This window comes from Hyalella azteca, unplaced genomic scaffold (assembly GCF_000764305.2).
Source record: "Hyalella azteca isolate HAZT.00-mixed unplaced genomic scaffold, Hazt_2.0.2 contig16248, whole genome shotgun sequence".
Classification (NCBI taxonomy): Eukaryota; Metazoa; Arthropoda; class Malacostraca; order Amphipoda; family Hyalellidae; genus Hyalella; species Hyalella azteca.
The window spans coordinates 250,675-266,858 of record NW_025946074.1 but is presented as its reverse complement, the minus strand read 5'-3'; the positions used below and the strand labels follow the sequence as shown (position 1 = coordinate 266,858).

General features: G+C 36.7%; 1 protein-coding gene across 1 annotated transcript in view; it reads right to left on the bottom strand.

The window, feature by feature from the left end:
• Positions 1–1,435: 1,435 nt before the first annotated feature.
• The window catches only part of LOC108677746 (glutamate decarboxylase), a 38,205-nt gene continuing 23,456 nt past the window's right edge, over positions 1,436–16,184 (bottom strand). Inside the window, exons 3-10 of the mRNA XM_018166015.2 lie at positions 7,619–7,752; positions 6,771–6,851; positions 6,331–6,410; positions 5,677–5,848; positions 5,107–5,250; positions 4,096–4,245; positions 3,577–3,774; positions 1,436–3,222 (exon numbers count right to left, since the gene is read on the bottom strand). Of these exons, the coding sequence (XP_018021504.1) occupies positions 3,049–3,222; positions 3,577–3,774; positions 4,096–4,245; positions 5,107–5,250; positions 5,677–5,848; positions 6,331–6,410; positions 6,771–6,851; positions 7,619–7,752 (1,133 nt within the window). The 3' untranslated portion in view covers positions 1,436–3,048. The remainder of the gene's footprint in view (positions 3,223–3,576; positions 3,775–4,095; positions 4,246–5,106; positions 5,251–5,676; positions 5,849–6,330; positions 6,411–6,770; positions 6,852–7,618; positions 7,753–16,184) is intronic.

Below are 16,184 nucleotides of genomic sequence, written 5' to 3'. Positions count from 1 at the left end.
TTTGTAAGCAAAATAAATAAGGGTTTATTGAAATATTGCATAAAAGAGCAGGTTTTGAATACGCAGCTGAATTTCGAAGGTACTAAACTCAAATAAATGAATAGATCAAATTGTTCAAATTGTGAATAATTTTTTGTCTAGCCAAATGGGTCAGGATGACCCACAAAAAAGCAAAACGTACATCGTAATTGGACAAAAACTCACTTATTTCTCAGAGTGTTGCTTGGTAGGTTTCAGTTTGTGTCTTTAACACGACGAAGTTTTTGGCAACTCAGATAATTATTTATATCGAAATGTGTCATTAAATTAGATTATCATTCAAACTTTTTAATCATTAATTTTTTAAAGTAAAATAATTTTGAAACAGCGCCTCCATTAATTAACTGAGCTCTTTTCAAATTCGGAAAAATTTATCATGCCTGTGAGATTACAATACATATTTGTTGACACTAAGTTTGCTTTCATCTCTTAAAAATGTTTTTCCCTCTCTACATTAATGCAAAAATTAATGCACAATTTCATTAAAATTTCATGAAACTTATGTCTTCCAGAGCATGAAAGAACACCAAACTGCTAAAAATTGCGTTCATATACTTCATATACATATATGTATAAATTTATATATTTATATACTGTATAATTGAATTTCAGTTTGTATTTCAGTAGACATATTTCAGTAAACTTTCATTCAGCAAATGAAAATAGCTCAGTTAGTGCGACGAGCCCCGCGCCCGCCCGCTGCTGTGACGCACGGCCGAAAGTTCGACAAATAAAATTTTTTAGGATAATTTAGAAATTCATAAATTTCTAGATAATTTTAGTATTAGAATTATTTTAGCATTACAGAATTCTAACAATAACACTGATAGAATACATGCTGAATTCATTATCATCATACACAAATATTATATGATGATAATGAAAAGATAACAAATATTGCTCTACAAAGCACTAGGCTTGATCAATTACGCGTATTTTTCACGTAGCCTATAGAAATACCTCAAATAAAATAAAAATTTTCTGAACGTATCATTTCCATCCATATAGGTGGTAGCATCACAACGAATACCATGCATAACGAACCAAACGTTAGTTACGAACAGTTGCCCAACCGTTCGTTATATGTAACGAACTGTTACATGTAAATTACACAAAATCTTATAGCCGCTTCAAATGTATCGTATTCTTAAGAACTGTAATCATAGAAACCTGGACCCAGCTGATTTTTCTTCAGTTAACACATGGTAAATTTGCCAGAAGTTTCGTTACAAGCAGGCCTCTTGAGAATCTCTGCGGTAATCATTCTGTCATTTATATAAATAAAGTTCAGTGATGTGAATTTCATTTCACTTTAATAATAGATTCGAATTATTATATTATAATTCAAATATCGAAAGATAATCTACATAGATTTATATAGATTATTTATCGCTCATTATATATGTATATGTATAAATGCGCGATATAATCAATATCGCTGATTTTAAATGAAATCAGTATCATATCTTCAATACAATCGCCAACGGCATGCAGACATAATCAAGCATACTGTACAGGGAGTAATTGGAGCGTTCACTCACTTATGTACTGAAATTTCAATTATCAATTGGCTCTATTGATTTCATTTTATCTCAATGCAAGCATTATTATAGAGAATATTTTTGGCAAGAATTCTAATCCCTTGCAGCTGAATGATTTGTGTATATTGTAATTTTAATACAATGATGTTATTGGTTTTGAGTGCAAGCATTTATAGCCTATATTTAAGATACCCCAATCAAGCTCTCTAGTTCTCCAAATCCACGGCGCTAATATTCTTTACAGTTATAGTATTAACGAAATATTAATCTGAATTATAACTTTAGTAATTAATAAAGAAAGTTTAAGCAAAAATAGTCTCTGCAAATATAGATTTCTCTTATGAATTGCAGCAGAAGAAACATTTTAATCCCAACGATGGTAATAAGCGTTTACTACGCGGATACAATCTACTTACACGACGGTTTTTTACTCTAAATATCTCCTCATATCATGCCACACTACATTTATGCAGTATAGAACAAGATTTAAAAACATTGCAAACTCAACAATGTCATAATATCACAATCTGTAAAGGACAAGTAATTAACCTCTTGAAAAGGCATAAATAATATTTTTTAATTCTTTCCTCTAATTCTGACGTAGTATTTAGAACAAAGACAACAGTTCTATATTAAAGTGAACACTCTAGTGCTATACCTATGGCGGTGCCCTGCAAATCTTGTTCGCCGTTTCATGTTAGCCTCGCAACTTGGAACAGAACTTTCATCTAAGTTCAACTTCTGGATCTTTGACAACCTTTAGACTGCGTTTGATGTCACAATGTTTATTTAGATCACGTAATCGTCTTTTCTTTATTTAGCTATTTATATTATACTGAGTATTTTCATAATTCCTTAGGGTACTTTTTAAACTAATTGTGACTGCCATTTATTTTTTTGTTTCTCCAAAAATTAACTTGAACTGATGGGTACAATTTTCGATTTTATTGATTTTTATAACCAGTATCTAATCATCACAAGCTAGTTCTTTTTTATGAATACAATTTATTCATAATTTAGTCGCAATTTTAAGGTCAAATCAATGGTCATTAACTTTTATGGATGCAGCAATCAATCCACGGAATGTCAAACCATTTACAATTCATTTGATTTTGGGTGAATAATGCGAATTCAATTCAACTATTCCTTTCTTATCAGAGCGTTAGAACATTCAATTCCGCTGGTGGGGGCGACGATATGACGATACCATGTTTGATGTTTACATATCTTTTCCATGACGATCAAGCTACTCGATCACGAAGTCGATATCGTCACGACAAACGGCTTGCACAGGCTTGATGTTTACAAATCGTACCCAAGACGATCGAGTTCCTCTATCACGAAGTCGATATCGTCACGACAAACGGCTTGCACCGGCTTGATGTTTACAAATCGTACCCAAGACGATCGAGTTCCTCGATCATGAAGTCGATATCGTCACGACAAACGGCTTGCACCGGCTTGATGTTTACAAATCGTACCCAAGACGATCGAGCTCCTCGATCATGAAGTCGATATCGTCACGACAAACGGCTTGCGACGAGATGATGTTGCGGAAGAAGTTCGGGTGATCATCCAGGGGCTGATAGCCGATCATCAGCGATCCTGCGGTCATCATACGACCCTTCAGGATGGGCTGGACCTGCGGGAGGGATGGGTTAGTTATTAAAAGTATAGGTTTAATACATAATGTTTAGATAACATTGTTCCCAATAATTTTGTGTGGTTATAGTTGTCAATGCTTTTCTACAGTTTTAGTGGGTTATCAACCTAAAGCATTAGAGCACTAATTAATTTACCAATTTTAATGAATTCTCTCAAGAATGCCATTGAATTCATTGAATTACTATTTTAGAGCTAAGAGACCATTTACATCTATTTCTAAACTTCACACCATTCAATAAGCGCTCATTTTGATAACTTTCAAAGCTGAGCGGTTAGCTCTTAAATTTATTCAAATGACAGGACATTTCGACGCGGTTATCCACTTGCTCACCTCTCCCAGCAGCTTGTGGCGCTCAGGCCCCGCCTTCATGGTCCGCAGTCGGAACGGCACATACCAGAAGCAGACGTTCGTACACTCAGGCTCGTCGTTGAGCAGCTCAAACTTATCGCTATGGGCCTTCAGCTTCTCCACGAGATACGCGGTCATCTCGAACAAGTGGTCGATGTGCTTCTCGAACCCAGAGTCACCCTGACGTTATTAAAATGAATTAAATGTAATATTGCGAAAGAAAATGCAATATTGCGAAAGAAAATTCAACATTGCAAAAGAAAATGTAATATTGTAAGAGAATATGTAAAATTGCGAAAGAAAATGTACGAGTAATATTGCAAAATAAAATATAATATTGCAAAAGAAAATGTAATATTGTAAAAGTCATAATTAACATAAGCGAAAGTTATACACTTAGAAAGCCTTGATTTGAAAAGTTAATATCATATAAATTTAAGACAATTTACTCTAAGTTGTACACGCAGGAAGCGTAAGTTTAACATGAATATTATTATTAACCTTAGACCTCCAGAGCAACCAGAACTTGAAGATGTCATTATGACGGCCACATTGGATGACCTTATCACCCGTGTCGTAAGTTACGTCGTAAGGTTTGTCTTGCTGGAAGAGGTAGTCTGCGCACATTGAGTTGCATGATATCAGCAAACCCTGGAAAATATAACAAACAAATATTATTACCGTTTTAATTGGCAATATACCGATATTGTTGATTTATAATTAGTTGTTGATTATTAATTTAGAATCTAATATTCATGAAAAGTAATTTAATACGAAGCCCTGCTTGTGATCTTCCTACTTTATTTGTAATACTGTTGAAGTGCAACGCTAAACAAGCTAAATGAGCTGTTATTAGAACGCTTCAAAAATGTATAAAAAATAATAAAATTATGCACAATGTACGACACCTTCCTGAAAGAACACTGTAAAAAACACCATAAAGATATATAAAAATAATAAAATCATGCACAATGTACTGACATCTTCCTGGAAGTACACTGTAAAAAAACACCATAAAAATGTATGAAATATATAATAAAATTATGCACAATATACTAACATCTTCCTGGAAGTGCACTTTAAAAAACACCCAAATGATTTAAAAAACTAATAAATCATACACAATATACTAACATCCTCCTAGAAGTACACTTTAAAAAAACACCCTAAAAATGAATAAAACTAATAAGATCATGCACAATGTACTAACATCTTCCTGGAAGGGCATTTTAAAAAAACACCCTAATGATTTATAAAAAATAATAAAGTCATGCACAATATACTAACATCTTCCTGGAAGTGCACTATAAAAAACACCCTAAAGATGTATAAATCTAATAAAATTATGCACAATGTACTAACATCTTCCTGGATGGGCATTAAAAAAACACCCTAATGATTTATAAAAAATAATAAAGTCATGCACAATGTACTAACATCCTCCTGGAAGTGCACTATAAAAAACACCCTAAAGATGTATAAATCTAATAAAATTATGCACAATGTACTAACATCCTCCTGGAAGTGCACAGTGGAGCACTGCAGCAGGACCCCCATCAGCTTATGCGGGTTCCAAGTGATGCTCTGAGAGCGCTCTACGCCCGCCATCTTGTGTCGCGTGCTCTTGCTCAGTAGCACCCCGCCGCCCCATGCCGCCTGGTTAAAATCGATTACAACTTAGCATTTAAAACTAAAATGTTTTTCTTACTTTTAAAACTTTTTCTTGATAAAAATTTTATTCTAATGCATATTAAATGGCTGAACGGCATACTTTTTGTTATCGGCGTCAGAAAGTAAGTTAAACATTCGGAGTGAAATCCGTAGACTTTCTTTCGGCATGCAATCATTTGTGTTGATGTCATATGTTTGAATGAAGTAAAATTGGAGTTAACAACATTCACAAATGCAATTAATTTTGTTTGCAAAAGTTGATTCCGGTGCAATAAAAGAAAAGTAAAAACAAACTTATTTAAGATACTAAGCTGTCTGTCAGCCTCTTAACTTTTAATTACCTAGGTTAAATTAATTTCTCAAATTTTTGTCTCCCTTTATCAACTGAAGCCAGTTTATTCCTGCACTCACATCGACATGGAACCAAAGCTTGTGTTTATCGCAGACGTCGGCGACGGCGTGCAGAGGGTCGAACGCCCCCATGACGGTAGTGCCCGCCGTGGCGCACACGAAGAAGGGTGTGTTGCCCTTCGCCTTCTGCTCCTCTATGAGACGATCCAGCTCAGCTGGGATCATTCGACCTCTGGAAATTAGAGAGTAGAATAGATGAAACTTCATATCAATGGTGTGATTTATGTTAGTTCATAATTCTTGACATCGTAAAATATTTTATTTGACGAAAAATACATAATAATTTGAATTTCGTCTATATAAAATCTAGATTTAATTTATAACTTTTCTTATTTTCCAAGACTAGTTATGGGCTCACAGATATATATAATGTTTATTTTTAGTCTAATGTGTTATAATTTAAATTATAACTTATAATTGAGCTAATCTGACAATATTTAAGTGATTTATCATCGGCGAACTAATGTGTTACAATCAAGATAATGTGTTATAATCAAGATAATGCGTTATAATTAAGATAATGTGTTAGAGTCAAAATAATGCGTTATAATCAAGATAATGCGTTAGAGTAAAAAAATGTGTTATAATCAAGATAATGCGTTATAATCCTGAGAATGTGTTGTACATTAATTAATTAATATACGCCTGACGCACTTAGCGTCCACGGGCACCAGCACGAGGTTGTCAGTGCCCAGACCCATGGTTGCCGCGGCGCCCTTCAGCGAATAGTGGCTCTGGTGGCGAGTTTTATTTATTGAAACAATGATTATATTTGCATATTTTACCAATATTTGAATATTATACCAATATTTACATATGATACCAATATTTGCATATGTTATCAACATTTGAATATGTTATAATTATCAACGTAGATTAGATCAACTGCATCATCTAGCCATATGAATAAAAGACTTTTTTATTAAAACAATGTTTATGTTTGCATATTTTACCAATATTTGCATATGTTACCAATACCAATAACTACAACATCTAGCATATGTTACCAATACCAATAACTACAACATCTAGCCTTATAAATGAATTTCTGTGCGCTATATGAAGTGAAGTGAACTTGCATAAGGCGTACTCACATGGAGTGAAGTGAACATGAAGTGAAGTGCACATGCATATGGCGTACTCACATGGAGGAAGTGAGCATGAAGTGAAGCTGTCTCTTATACACATCTAGATGTGTATAAGAGACAGAAATTACCCTGATTAAAATTAACGAAAATCTGATAGATTATATTTTTTAACATCATTATATTCTCGCCAGACACGTTTCTCTGAAGATCTTAATCTTCAATAAGGCAGAAAATAAGAGAAAACAACACTCCTAACATTGAACTAGACGAGAGAATAACTGCTACGTGANGCAGGTTAGATAAAGATGCGCATGGTCATGTGTCGCATGGTCACCTGGAGGGTAGATAAAGATGCGCATGGTCATGTGTCGCATGTGCTGCATAGTCAGGTAGCGTTAGGTTATTTGATATAGAAATAAGGAAGGATTATAAAGTAAGAGTTTTTTAAACAGGAGAAAGAAGGATGCAGCGAACTATTACCTGACCAAAGATATGAGTAGAAAAACTAATGTTACAGCTACGAACCAAGTTTATCATGTAATAACTACAATCAAGTGTTCAACAGCCTTACAATTATCATATCAGGATCAGGGTAATTTTATTAATGTGATTAAAAATGACGATGATCAAATCTACTTTATTAACCCATGCCAAATAACGATGCTTATATAGATATATACATTCAGTTTTCAGGAATCATCTCTATCTCGTTTCAGGAGATCATACAAATTATCATCAAAATCAGCATTGATTGTCAATGCATAAGGAAAAAAATTGGGGTAATCTCGTAAGTGAATTCGAACAATGACTAGCCATTATAATAACATTACATTATAATAATATATATTACAAACCTGCTCCATGAGAATGAAGACCGGAGCGATCTCGTAGGTGAACATATTGATGTTGGCAGCAGCCGTCAGCCATTCTCCGCCCAGCGATATCACCTCCAGCCCACACGACAGCTGGTTCATGAAGCGTGGATGTCCTGAAACACATCAATATTAAATTGAACTCTAGCCCACATGACAGCTGGTTCATGAAGCGTGGATGTCCTGAGACACATCAATATTAAATTGAATTCCGGCCCACACAACAGCTGTTTCATGAAGCGTGGATGTCTCGATTATTATAAGAATGTGTGATCAGGAATGGGAATCCAATGTCGACACACATTACAGGGTCATCAATATTTAGCGTTACAACTTTGAGTGGTTAGAACTATGAAATGAAACACAATTGTGAATGTTTGAAAATGTATTTATGTAGGCAGAGGTTCAGAGATACAATTCCCACAATTTCATTCAATATGTCTACCATCTGCATCAATAACGAGTTGTAGACGCTTTGAGAAAACCTTACACGAGTCACGAATGACACTCTGCGGGATTTTGGCCCACTCCTTCAGCAGTTGACCTTTAGGGCGTCCAAACTGTGATGGTGAACGGTCGAGACCTTGCTCTCAAGGTATGACCAGATCCCAAAATCCACAGAGTATTCAGATCGGGTGACGATGGGGGCCATTCATCTTTGGTAATGAAGTGGGGAACATTCTCGGACAGCCACTCCTGAATCGATTTGGCCCCATGGGATGGTGCAGAGTCCTGCTGGAACGACCAGCGACGTTTTCTGAAGTGCTTTCATGCCGAGGGCAAAAATGCACCAACAAGGATGGCATCTCGATAGTTTTTCTGATTCAATTTCACCCCTTTGTTAACAAAAAAGAGGGGACTCCTTGAGGACTCTGTTACGGCTGCCCAGACCATCACTGAGGTCGGGCATTGCTTCCTAGTCACCACACGGGATCCTTCGTCCCCATTCTTCGACCAAATTCGATCATTTTGGGAGTTGAAGTGGTGTTCAACATTGAATATCTTCTCATCACTGAAAACGAGGTTTGGCAGCGTGCTATCATGAATGCGGGAAAGAAGAATATTGGATCTTTGGAGGCGTTTGCCAAAAACTTGAGCAGCCAGTTGGTTTTTTTTTGGCACCATAAAGATGATAAATGATAAATAATGATAAATATTATTGAGAAGGTGTAAACAAATGACAAATGTCGAGGACAATTATCAACAATTGATTTTGAAAAAATGTAACGCTAAATATTGATGATCCTGTACAATTAAAAGTTTGTAATTTTGTCATAATAAATACACGATAACTTTTAAAGCCCTCGCGCATGTATTATGAGCGTTTATTTGGTTTATGATGCTGCTTTATTGACGTAAGAAATTTGTCCTTTGTATATACGTAATAGATTATGCTGAGAGCTCCTTTTTAGCCTGTTTATGGGCCGGTTGTGGCACCTATTAAAATAATTCAATTTATTGCACCTTTCATAGGTCCGTTATGTCTCCACTACAATGACCCTTTTCGTACTCTGTTACTCATTTCGTACTCCGATACCTATTTCCCAATTCTGATGATAAACATATTATATTTTCCGTTATATCATCACTATATGCGATGGCCCGTTACGCCATCCGTTACATAAGCTTGTCACTCCCAGCTCGGTACACCTTGAATTTAATGTGTCATGTCATATGGTCGAAATAGTGAAACACTTGCTGATCGTAGCACTGATACAGGGTAGCAGGGGGTAAGAATGACTCACACAGTAGCAAAAAGTGCATCGCTATTCGGACACAATCTAACTCATTTCTCTGAGTGTACCATCGGCGTTACAAAGAGGAGCCAGATCGCAATTATTGAGAGGGACTGTCAGCGATGCGAGGGTCGGTGCATTTATTAAAAGAGGACACCGTTTATACTCGAGCCAATATTAGCCAGCTGCGCCCAAGACAGATGGTCTTTACTGAGAGAACTCATAGGGAGGCCGTAAAAAGTTTAATTACGAAGCCCTTTGGAATGTTATTGGATTAGGCGAAAGCGGTTGCGTAAGACTGCTCCCCGTGTACAAGAATGCCAGCTATGCGAGTTGATGGAATTCAGAGTCGCTGGATTAGGCACACTTGAAATATCTTTCTACGTCACTGCTGCGCAATTATGTTCTTGATTCGCTTGAAGTTTTTATAGCCTGAAAAAATGTAGGAGGGTAAAAATTGAATATATTGTTTGTCGAAAATACTTTTTATGTAGAGAATAACTTTGTTTGATGGGGAACTTGGACCTGGCAATGAACAGATTCAAACAAAAGCCAAAAGTTGGAGGATTTAATTGGTTACGTTATTGTCGAGTGTTCTTCTCATGATCGCTCAGATTATATGCATAATTCCCAATAAATTGAATTATGAAGATTGTGCAGCCTATTGAAGTATTTTTGACATAAACTAATTTTATTGACAACGTTTTCTGGGATTTTGACTACGGTGATTTATACATAATGCTCTATTTTCCCTTCATAGGACCAGAAAAAAATTTCAAAGGAATTCCAAAAGCAAGAAGAAGCCTCGAAAAATCCCTCTATCTGTGCAGATAACGTTTCGAAATCTAGCTTTATCATCAGTTCGAGAATTTTGCAATACAAGTGCAATAAGTTTGAGAAAACATGATAATAAACCAGATGTCAAATTTTATTGAAAAATAATTGACTCGGCAACAAGCAGGCAAGTAGATCGATCCAAAATTTATGATGACTAGTTCGAATTGTCGGTTTCATTACATTTTTGGCGTTTAACATCTGTTTAATTTTTTAATTCCGGCTAGGCTAATTGTTGGCATTCCATAATAGAATTTGTGAACTGACGATTGAGCTGGAGCCCAAATTTGTTATAGAATATTGGGATTATTTTCGGCATAATATTTTTTTAAATTCAAAGGTAAATTTGAAATTCAAACATTTAATTGATGTTAACTCATCATATACCTGTTGCCGCATATTTCTCATTTTCACATTTTTTTCACTATATTTTCGGAACGAACTGTTCGTTTTTTAATTTTGGCTGGCAACGTCACGATCATATTTTCTTGGAGCAGCGTACCAAGTCCAGGCACACAAATGCTACGATGCACGCGATCTGATGGTTTGTTTTTTATTTAAACTGTATTCACGTAATAATTTTCTGCTAGTAATGAGTTTTAGTATAAGTTTTATCATTTATTATTATTATTATTATTATTATTATTATTATTAATATTATTATTAATATTATTATTTTTATTATTATTATTATTTTATTATTATTATTACTGTTAAGTTTTAAGTTCTTACGGTACTTCGTCAAATATATTGTCCGCCTGGTGCGTGTGTGTCATGCGCAGCATAGCTATAGTCTATTTTAATTAACGGTTATGATTCAGTTCGATGCTGGCTCTCGACTTACCTGGTTGAGGGAAATATTTGGTACGTATTTCAACGTGCACTGAATATTTACCTGCGATTTTAAGATGCATGTGTTCATAGTCGAAATAAAGTGTTTTACTTAGCTTAGTTGCCACATGTGCAATACTAATTTTACTAATCTTCCCCATTGTTTTGTTTGTTTCGCAGAAACCGATTTTAATAAGGAAGTACGAAAAGTCGCGTTTTTCAAATCCTTCGTAACGAATAAGATGCTTCAATTATTATTATAACTTCTATTATTAGTATTATTGCCATATTTCATCTTTTTTCCTTCTTTTGAAGTCATTTCTTTGAATTTTCTTCATCGCACAGTTTCGTAACTAGCCAATTTCATGTAATGTGCAAAGCTTGGAGCACAGATGGCGTTCCGATAGCCGCAATCCCGCAGCGCTTTGAAGTTAACAGCGGCGCCAAACTTCCGTAAATGCCGCCTGCTTATCTACGCAGCCGGTAGCACCTTGCGGTGTAGCGGTATATGCACTTAGCGGTACAGCGAATAACCAACATACAAGGATTTTTGTGAAGAAAACGAAACATTTAAATTTTACGGCTTGGGTAATAGGTGATATTGAGAAAATTAATGATGCAGAGAATGAAAATTTTGGATGGTGAATATCGTGACCTCAATTATATTTATATCTTCAAAGAAAAGTTTTATTCATAATAAATAAGATCTTTAATTACTAAAAAAAAATATTATAAGTTCTTGTATATATATAATATTGGTAAATAAACAATTTAATCTGAATAAAATAAGATCGATTCATTCGCGCTCTTTAATTCAAACTAATTCTGGAGTGATAAAATATCTATTCTATAAAACTAATTCCTGTGTAATTTAATATCTATAAACATAAACTACTTCTACGACTTCTAAGATGATGAATATCTATTAGAAAATATCTATGCCATTTGAACTAAACGGTTGCTAAAATGTCTATGCTATTTGAACGCTTCATGCGTGACAAAATAACTGTTCTATGTGAACTGGTTCAGGAGCGATAAAATATCAATTCTATATGAACTAGTTCTGGAATAATTAAATATCAATCTAACATAAACTCGCTATATAGGGTGCTTAAATATCTATTCAATATAAACTGGTTTTGGAATAATTAATATCAATCTAACATAAACTCGTTCTAGGGTGCTGAAATATCTATTCAATATAAACTGGGTCTGTACGACCCATAAAAGTCCCACGGGAGCGTCGGGAGAGGATCTCTGTCATATTTCAACGCTAGGCTGACTTCAGGGGAGACGATTTTATTCCCAGAGGAGGCAGGCGAGGGCTGCCTGTAATAGCCCGTCTGATAGAACCCTTATCTTAGGCTCATTTTCAATGGACCCTCATATATCTCCTTATACTCTGAGGACCTCTTAAGAGATAACTTCGCCGCAACCAACATTGTGGGGTGTTTGCACCCCGCCACAACTTGGTGTTGGTGTTAATTTGTATTTAAATCTTAGTTTTGAGTGATTTATTTGTCGTCGGCAGTGATAAGAATTATACTTGTCTGAAATTTTAAACGGGAATCATAACATGACTTCGATTTGCCGGCAAATACAATTTTTCCTCAAGTTAGTTTTGCAACTGTCACGCAAAAAAAAACAATATTGCAACAAGATGCCATCACTCACAAAAAAATCAATAGCTGCGACGATGAACTACTATATCTTTCTACGACTCTAAGCCACAGAGTCATAAAAACGTGCTGCTATTACACAGTTAATACCGCTTTTAACCTCCAGACACGCACCAGAATAGCTACATTTATGCCGCATGGGTTAATAGAAATTGTGGATATTTTCTCCAGCATTTTTATTACAGGAGCTGATGGAGAAGATGCTGTCAGCATTGAACTGTGAACCCAAAACCTCATCCCAGGGAGGAAATAGCGGCTCAGAGCTCGTCAGGGCGTGCGACGGTCGCGACAAAGAGCTTAAGGGGAGACATGAAGAGGCCTGTCTTACCTTTGATATTTGTCTCTTCCTGTGGCTTTGCTCAAATAATAATGACATTTTTCCATCTGCGACAAAGCATTTGTCGGAGTTCCACAATTATATTTTTGTCTTCAATAGACCAACACCTGCAAGGAGGTTATCATTGAATTTTAAATTGTAATTCCGTTAAAAAAGTCTGTAGTTCCTTCAGTGTGTTTTACGATTAAAAGCTTGCATTAAAATTTATTTTTAAAGCTAAAAACACATTCTAGCATAATTTTTGACGCACGATTTACAGATAATGGCACTACAACGTTAAACTGCTGCTAAATAACCTTGCAGAAAGCCAAAGATTCAAATGAATGAATCAAATAACCAGCCATAGATTTTCTAAATCCCTAATTTAAATTAACTATTATCATTAACAAATTAATTGTTACAATTTGTCACTTATTTACCTGAATAAAGACAGTCAATAACTACTTTTTCCGTGCCGACATTCAGGTAATCATTAATGTTCTGATGCGCCGTGATCAATTCACGTCAAGGATGTAATGCCTTGAAATTACGATTTCAGAAGCATATCCTATCCATTTAAGCTTAAGAAACTATTTTTCTTAAGCTTACTACAAATTAAATTATAATCAAATAGCATCGTTCAGTTTATTTATGATTTTTATCCACGTAAAACCCTTTTAACGACATACTATACAAATCAACGAACGGAGCGATACGATTGGAAGCGCCGGCTATCGGAAATCTATGGACTTTCGATGCGCATTTTCTATTTCCTCGGGCCAGCGAGAAGGAAGCAAAATAAGAAGTGTTTGCAAGCGCGCTAAGCCAGGAAGCAGCTGTTCCTAAGTATAGGCTAAGCTGACATCTCCTGCGAACCGTGGCGAGAAACTTCCCCGGGACTTTTGTTCATTTTGCCGAGATTTTTTCGTCTATGTGTTGGATGGTTTTAGTGATGCTGGATGTTAGGTACTTCTGGAAACTAAATCTCGGATATTTCATATTTTGGCTGATATTTATATTGACAATAATGAATAAAAGAAGTTTTTTGCCCATCTTGCTGGACTTTTCTAATTTTTATTTATTACTTCAAATATACGAGTATGTGTGTGTTCATAAGTAACAAATGAATTATTAAATTAAGAATTCTATAACAGTTTAAAAATTTCCTTGTTAGCGTTATCTGTGAAAGATACATTCTGTTCTCTTGGTAAGTTTTACATCCGATCAACTGGAAAAACCCTCATAACGGAAAATAATGTCAATGCAAGTAGGAAAGAGGAAAAGTATGAGAAGGGAAGGAAGGCTGGATGACAGGTGGAAGAGGGGTGAAGGAGCGTTGGAACAGGGGTGGAAGATAGGTGGAAGAGGGGTGGAGGAGCATTGGGACAAGGGTGGAGGATAGGTGGAAGAGGGGTGGCTGAGTGTGAGACAGATTGTTTTAGAGGGGAGCAGAATATTAGGGAGAGATTTGAGGGTAGGCAGCAGCAGCCGTCACAAGTATGGTAAACTGCTTGTTTGGAGCGAGGGGAGCTGCACCAGGCGAGCTGTTATATAGCAGCTGTGGCAGGAGTCCTGAAGCTACTTATATTGTGCAGGCTGTTCCTGCAGGACAACGTAGGATTGTTGTACAGGCTGCTCCTGCAGGACAACGTAGGATTATTGTGCAGGCTGTTCCTGCAGGACAACGTAGGATTGTTGTACAGGCTGCTCCTGCAGGACAACGTAAGATTATTGTACAGGCTGCTCCTGCAGGACAACGTAGGATAAACTTTTAAGGTTGTTATGAAAATGGTTTAAAATCAGAAAACTTTTGTCTGAAATGGGAATAGGCGCTTTTAAAATGTGTTTAAAATGCACGAAAAAAATTTAATTCATTATGCTAAATAAAAGTGTTATCCAAACAAGAGTTGTCACAAATGACAGCCTGTTCCCAGTTCTTTAGACAGACTAAGATTTGTTGCCCTTACGTTACAACCGGTCTAAAATATTTAAATTTTCTTGGGCACTGCACCTAATTAAGGGTGATTCAAGTTTTAATTAAGGACAATTCAGCCTTAATTTGACTGCGTGACCCACAATTCTGCAGGGTGACTCACCCTTCTGCAGGGTGACTCACCCATCTGCAGGGTGACCCACTCTTCTGCAGGGTGACTCACCCTTCTGCAGGGTGACCCACCCTACTGCAGGGTGACCCACTCTTCTGCAAGGTGACCCACTCTTCTGCAGGGTGACTCACCCTTCTGCAGGGTGACCCACCCTACTGCAGGGTGACCCACTCTTCTGCAGGGTGACTCACCCATCTGCAGGATGACTCACCCATCTGCAGGGTGACCCGCCCTTCTGCAGGGTGACTCACCCTTCTGCAGGGTGACTCACCCATCTGCAGGGTGACTCACCCTTCTGCAGGGTGACTCACTCATCTGCAGTGTGACTCACTCTTCTGCAGGGTGACTCACCCTTCTGCAGGGTGACTCACCCTTCTGCAGGGTGACTCACCCATCTGCAGGGTGACTCACTCTTCTGCAGGGTGACTCACCCTTCTGCAGGGTGATTCACCCTTCAGCAGAGTGACTCACCCTTCTGCAGGGTGATTCACCCTTCAGCAGAGTGACTCACCCTTCTGCAGGGTGACTCACCCTTCAGCAGGGTGACTCACCCTTAATTTGACTTCAGGGTGACCCACCCTTGACAATTTGTCACGGCACAACGTGAGAGTGACGCCTGGTGATGTATGGTTCGTACCAGCCCTTCCATGGCGCCTTTCAGGACGTCACGCTGACGCAAACTTAGTTTAAAGGCGACCAATTAATTGAGGAATTCAACTAATAGAAGAGGGGAACCCTCGGAGGGTCGCACGCCGAAGGTTTTTCCTTAAAATTAGATATAAATTAAACAGTTTAGCAGTCAAATTTGTATTTAACCGTGGAAGTTAAATAGCATTATTTTGAAGCTTATTGGAGGACGAGGGATATAATATTATAACAGTGATTTATGTGAGGTCGGGTGTATCATGAAATCTTGCACAAAGATTGAGTTTCAGAACAAATTTTTATCGGTTTGAAAGTGCATGAAGCCTACTCATGATAAATGAAAGTATATAAAATTTAGTTCACATGAGATCCACTAGCAAAAAATTTCCATCCGAGTACATA